Source organism: Brassica oleracea, chromosome C4 (genome assembly GCF_000695525.1).
Source record: "Brassica oleracea var. oleracea cultivar TO1000 chromosome C4, BOL, whole genome shotgun sequence".
In the NCBI taxonomy this organism is placed as follows: Eukaryota; Viridiplantae; Streptophyta; class Magnoliopsida; order Brassicales; family Brassicaceae; genus Brassica; species Brassica oleracea.
This window is the reverse complement of record NC_027751.1, coordinates 45318942-45324543: the sequence shown is the minus strand read 5'-3', so window position 1 is coordinate 45324543 and position 5602 is coordinate 45318942. Positions and strand designations below refer to the sequence as shown.

Here is a 5602-nt window from a genome sequence, read left to right as displayed (position 1 = left end):
CGACCTAACCCTAACGTAGCGAGCAAGTCTCCAATTCGTAACAATGCCCGAAGCCAAAGAGCGAATATTTCTCTGGTAAGATCTCTCTCCATCTCTGGTCGATCTAATCAATCGGTCATGATCATAGTAAAAGTGGATCGTGTAACCTATATTGTGACTTGTTTATGCCTTGTCCGTTTTGTCTATAGGCAATTGGACATTCGTCTTCTGGCTCACGGATGACTACCCAGTCCCTGTTGGTGTCGGGATTCATTCTATCCATAGTACTATCAACGCAGCTCTTCATCAAATGGGTTTTGATAAGGTGCAACCAATCCAGGAATATTGTGACAACGACAAACGTGAGTTCCTCATAACTCTTCTTCTCGTTTCTACTTATTGTATGTCTTATAAATCGAGATCTATGTTGATGTGTAGGGTATAATGTTACGGCTTCTAAACAAATGGTTAGGGAAATGCTTGTTCGAGCAGGATCGATGTATGGTGAACCAGTAAATTTAGTGGTCATCGCAAAACAAAGCACAAACCCTGAGATGAACAGGGTTCTTCACTGTTTGAACTCCAGAAACAACCCTGTTCTCGTGGTCGAGCCGCCTGATGATGACACGGCGCGAGATAGTGTATTTCGTTCTGTCTACTCGCTAGTTGAGTGTACACATGTTGTAGGTGGAGGAAAGACTACAAGGCCACAGAGTTGTTGTTATGATATTGTTTTTGGTGATGATTCTGGTTCTGGTTCTGATACTGATACTGATATTGAGGAGGATGCTTATCGGTGGAGGAAAAGAATGATCTATAAGCTGGAAGGCTAAAATGTCCTCCAGTGATTGTGGTTGCTGTCAAGTCTTTGGGATTAATGTATGATGTTTCATCTTTGTTCTGTTAAACTCTGTTTTTGGGTTTAAATGATTTTGCAGCTTTTTCTAAAGCTCTGCTCAACCTAATGCATTCTTTAATTTCTCCAAGAATTTTCAGGGGGCACTTCACAACTGTTATCAAATATCTTTATAATAGAAGAAAATAATTATTGGGCATGGTTAACTTGGATGTGTTTGTATGTGTACTGCAAGTGATGCTTTGGATATGCTTAGTTTAGGTTCTTGAGTGTAACAGAGCCTTCTTTGCTTGGAGATGGTGGAGAGCTTCTTATTGGCAAGAGCACGTGCTAATTGTTCCTTAAAACTCAAGAAAACAAATAGCTTTAAATGCGAATATGTGCTTTGGTTCTCACACACAGTTACTAGTGTTTAAGGGGAAACTGTGTTTGTAATCTGCTGGTATCTTCAAGCATAGAATTGTGTATATAGAGCTCCATAATGTCATGTAAACTTAGTCTTACGGTTCATGAGTTCCTCTTCATTTGATTCTGTTTCTTATACAGTCTTTCATCAATTGCAAAGAATTGTCCTCATTCACAGAAAGTGGAAAATGTATAGATGCTCTTTACTCGATTAAAAGTATTTATATGTGATATTGTATATTGTCATGTCTTCCTTATTTTCCTAGTTCTTTAAGATTGTATTGTACATTTAAATCTCAACAATGATAGGAAGGTGAAGACTCTGCCAATCATGTGAACCAGCAGATGTGTTTCAGCTGTACATGCAGTTATTGCACGTGGTTTATCAGCTTCTTCTGACACTTCTTTTCCAGTATAGTACATAAAGAGGGAAATATTGTATTTCATCAAATGTGCTACATAGGGAATATATATAAAGTGGTATACCTGGACTGGATCTTCTGCTCAATATGATGTGTTATCAGAAGCACTCTTACTTCTTAATTGGGTTCTGCAAATGTGGAGGCCGCCATCAAGAACCAAGATGCAAGTTTCAGTGGAGAATTTTTCGCTGTGATTCCATCAGCATCTGTAGATAAGTCTGAGGAGTTTAGTCACAGGTTCTAACAGCTTTGTTTCCTCAACATCAACTTCACTTGATTGATCATCTTCATCAAATAGTTTACTTAAGATGAAGTAAGAGAAATAGAGGAAAGAAAAGGAACTGAGTCGCCTGATGCTCTGGCAATAGAATACACTTTTGGTTATGTTCGAAAACGTTAAACAAAATTAAGAAGTTTAGATATATTTAAAGAAATTAATTTTCATTTGTAAATTGAAAGATTTGATCAGATTTTAATAAAAATTTACACTATTTAAAGATAACATTGAATTCTCTGTTCTCCTTTAGTAAAATCTTCTCAACGATAATCTGATATTACAAAGTAAAAAAACTATATTAAAAAGACGAACAAAATTTGGGGGTGGGAGGGAAAGGCGAGGAAACGGTTAACCGCAGAGACCAATCTGGTTTCAACAGAACCACCTAACAAACCAACCCGCCCAACCCAATGGGTCTACATGGAGATGAGCCTCTAATGAAACCATCGACGTTTTTTGATTATTATCCGGGGGGAAACGCCGGCCAAAGACCCCCCAACAGCTTAAAATCCCCAATTTAACAGGGACGGTTCAGGGTTTAGATGGGAATAAGCAGACACATCTCCTGGGGCCCACCCCGTTGCCTTATTTGACCAAAGCCTTGCCTATTTAAACCATTGAGAAGAACCTTTTCTGTCCGATGTGGGACAAACTCCTAAGCATTTTTGAAGACAAAAGGTGCATTTATTTAAGTTTCAATTTCAATGCACTGTTTCGTCACTAGTGACGTCAACACCAAAATCAAACCGAATTAATTAAACCAAAACCTATCAACCGTCTGAATTTTTTTTATAAACGTAAAAAACGAACCTAACCCGTTATATGCATTGTAACTTGTAAGCAAATATTCAACTACAATTTTGGGTGTAACCGCTAGATAAGGAATCAAAGGGAATAATGCATTTCTTACAATTCCTAAATTTTTTTACCATTTACAATGAATTGTTTTTCCTTTATATTTTTTTTCGTTTATTTTATTTAAAAAGAATATAAAACAAATTTGTTTTTCGCTAAAATTGATAAAGTTATTTTCCTTTTCATTCATTCTACTTTTTTTCTACTCATTCTTACTGTTTCTACGATAGTCACCGATTAGAATTTATTTAACATTTTACAAGAAAAAAAAACTACAATTTTATCAAACTGAACCTAAAATAAACCAGATTACGAATGTGAACATATTAGTAAACCGGATTGCACATGCTCTAGTTAAACTCACGTCACGTTGACTTTGCTACCGCAATGATCAGAACTCTATAATAAGTAAAAGCCAAACTCAAGAAATCAAGAGGCAAAGCTTACAGTGAGCTAAAGAGAGAGACAATGGCGGAGAGGTCAGAGGAAGTGAAGCTACTCGGGATGTGGGCAAGTCCTTTCAGCCGCCGGGTCGAGATAGCTCTCACCCTCAAAGGTTTACCATACGAATTCTCCGAGCAAGATATCGCCAACAAGAGCCCTTTGCTACTCCAATCAAACCCGGTTCACAAGATGATTCCGGTTCTTCTCCATAACGGTAAACCAATCTCCGAATCACTCGTGATCCTTGAGTACATCGATGATACATGGCAACACAATCAAATCCTGCCTCAAGATCCGTACGACAAAGCTATAGCTCGGTTTTGGGCCAGATTCGTCGATGAACAGGTATGAGTTTGACTTCTAAATTTCAAATATTAATAACCGGTTTAGTTTTTAACCCGGTTATAGCGAATATCAGATTTATGTGACGGCGATGAAAGTGGTGGGGAAGGTTGGAGAAGAAAGAGACGCGGCGGTGGAAGCGACCAGAGATTTATTGAAGTTGATGGAGAAAGAGCTTGTGGGTAAAGACTTTCTCGGTGGGGAAAGCTTGGGGTTCGTGGACATAGTTGCAACTTTGGTGGCGTTTTGGCTGATGAGAACGGAAGAGGTCGTTGGAGTCAAGGTTGTTCCGGTGGAGATGTTCCCAGAGATTCACAGATGGGTGAAGAATCTGTTGGACGTTGATGTCATCAAGAAATGTATCCCTCCTGAAGATGAACATCTCAACTACATAAGAGCTCGCATGGATAGTCTCAAGCTCAAATCGGTTTGATGATAACGATTATATATATAATTAAGTTCAATAAATCAAAGAACCTCTTTGTTCATGTTTGAATCTTGTTTTGTGTGTTGAGATATCATTATCAGTTCTTGTGTTGTGTACGTAAGAGTTCTTTCAGAAACCTGTCTGAATGAGGAAAAGTTTGAGATTACTTTGTCACTTATGGGTCCGAATAGCAACATGCAGAATAACTGCGGTGCGGTCGTTAAGAAATGCATATGTATATGTATATTTACTCTCTTTTGCTATTCAACCTGAACTGTTACATGATGAATCCCACAAGTTTTCCTACAGAAATTTCTTACATCATGAATAATCTCTAAGGAACTAGCTCCGGGTTCGGGCAAGATATGGCACGACAATACAATTCTCCCAACTGTTATCTCCCAAACATGAAGATCATGAACAATCTTAACTCCACTGATACGCCTGAGCCCTCTCTCGAGCTTCTCTATGTCTAAATCGCGCGGTGCACGCTCCATTAGTATACCAAATATGTTCTTGAGCATTGGAAGAGTGGCAGCAAGAGCAAAGGCAGAGAAAACAAGAGTGCATATCAAATCAACCAAAACCCATTTGGGCTTCACCCAAATTATGCCTCCACCTATCATAACACCAAGTGACTGAATCATATCCGCCATCGCGTGTAGATAAGCTCCTTGTATGTTAATGTTCATCGCCTTCGACGACGGTTTCTCCTCAGTACCACCTTTTAAAGGATCCATCTCCTCATCTTCCTCCTCGTGAGAATGTTGATGATGATGATTATGGTGGTGGTGGCTATGGTTGTGTCCTAACCAAATGACCATAACCAAGTTCATGAAAAACCCGAAAGCCGAGATCCCAAACATGATTTCACCATTAACCTCTCTGCTTCTGGTAAGAAGTCTTTGAATGGCTTCGTATATTATAACTCCAGAGACAAGCCATATGAGCTGAACAGACAAGAAAGCTGCTAAGACCTCAAGACGTTTGAACCCAAACGAGTTTCTAGGATTCGCTTCCCAGCTCGAGACCTTGATCGCCAGTAAAGAAACACATAGACCCGCCACGTCGGACAGCAGATGCGCAGCGTCCGTCATCACCGCGAGGCTATTGGCCTTGTAACCTCCAACGATCTGTACCGACATAACGATCAGATAAATACAGATGAGGCTGGTTAGTCTTTGGATCGATTCTTCGCGTTCTCTCGACTCGGAAACGCAATGTTCTTGCCTCGTAAAGGCGCAAGACAGAGGAATGGCTTCCTCTGTTTCTTCACAGCCATCGTCGGGTTTCGAGATACGGATGTGTTCCAATTCCATAAGCTGTTAATCAACGGCTAACGTTAGAGAAGGAAAACAACGTTTTGATCTTTCTTGTGAATTTTAACGTTCAAGAAAACGAACCTGAGAATCAGACGAAGAGGCGAACGGGATATTGTCTTCTTCTGATGAAATCTTGAATGTCATGAATTTATCTTATTGTTAGAGATAAAAGACATAATAATCCTAAGAAACAAAGAGAAGAAAAAGTACTGATGATCCAGCAATACGGGGGAGAGAAGAAAATGGAACTTAAAAGAGTTTATAGATGTCTCA

At 39.3% G+C, this 5602-nt stretch overlaps 3 protein-coding genes across 3 annotated transcripts; 2 read left to right on the top strand and 1 right to left on the bottom strand.

Annotated features, from left to right (window-relative positions):
• LOC106341634 lies at positions 1-845 on the top strand. Its single transcript, XM_013780350.1, has 3 exons — positions 1-75; positions 189-341; positions 418-845. The coding sequence occupies exons 2-3, from the start codon at positions 290-292 to the stop codon at positions 810-812; spliced, it is 447 nt and encodes a 148-aa protein (XP_013635804.1). The 5' UTR covers positions 1-75; positions 189-289; the 3' UTR covers positions 813-845.
• Positions 846-3190: 2345 nt separating this feature from the next.
• On the top strand, positions 3191-4181 carry LOC106337212 (glutathione S-transferase U7). The gene is made up of 2 exons (XM_013776279.1): positions 3191-3583; positions 3657-4181. Exons 1-2 carry the CDS (start codon positions 3263-3265, stop codon positions 4011-4013), a joined length of 678 nt encoding a protein of 225 aa, XP_013631733.1. The 5' UTR covers positions 3191-3262; the 3' UTR covers positions 4014-4181.
• Positions 4182-4247: 66 nt separating this feature from the next.
• Positions 4248-5602, bottom strand: LOC106337211 (metal tolerance protein B). The gene is made up of 2 exons (XM_013776278.1): positions 5411-5602; positions 4248-5329 (listed from the first exon to the last, which is right to left on the bottom strand). The coding sequence occupies exons 1-2, from the start codon at positions 5471-5473 to the stop codon at positions 4268-4270; spliced, it is 1125 nt and encodes a 374-aa protein (XP_013631732.1). The 5' UTR covers positions 5474-5602; the 3' UTR covers positions 4248-4267.

Excerpts from the sequence above, each read along its gene's own strand:
- LOC106337211 (XM_013776278.1), bottom strand. The coding sequence starts at position 5,473 with ATGACATTCAAGATTTCATCAGAAGAAGACAATATCCCGTTCGCCTCT. Across the intron at positions 5,330-5,410 it reads CCTCTTCGTCTGATTCTCAG|CTTATGGAATTGGAACACAT; the intron begins GTTCGTTTTCTT and ends GTTGATTAACAG.
- LOC106337212 (XM_013776279.1), top strand. The coding sequence starts at position 3,263 with ATGGCGGAGAGGTCAGAGGAAGTGAAGCTACTCGGGATGTGGGCAAGT. Across the intron at positions 3,584-3,656 it reads CCAGATTCGTCGATGAACAG|ATTTATGTGACGGCGATGAA; the intron begins GTATGAGTTTGA and ends AGCGAATATCAG.
- LOC106341634 (XM_013780350.1), top strand. The coding sequence starts at position 290 with ATGGGTTTTGATAAGGTGCAACCAATCCAGGAATATTGTGACAACGAC. Across the intron at positions 342-417 it reads ATATTGTGACAACGACAAAC|GGTATAATGTTACGGCTTCT; the intron begins GTGAGTTCCTCA and ends GTTGATGTGTAG.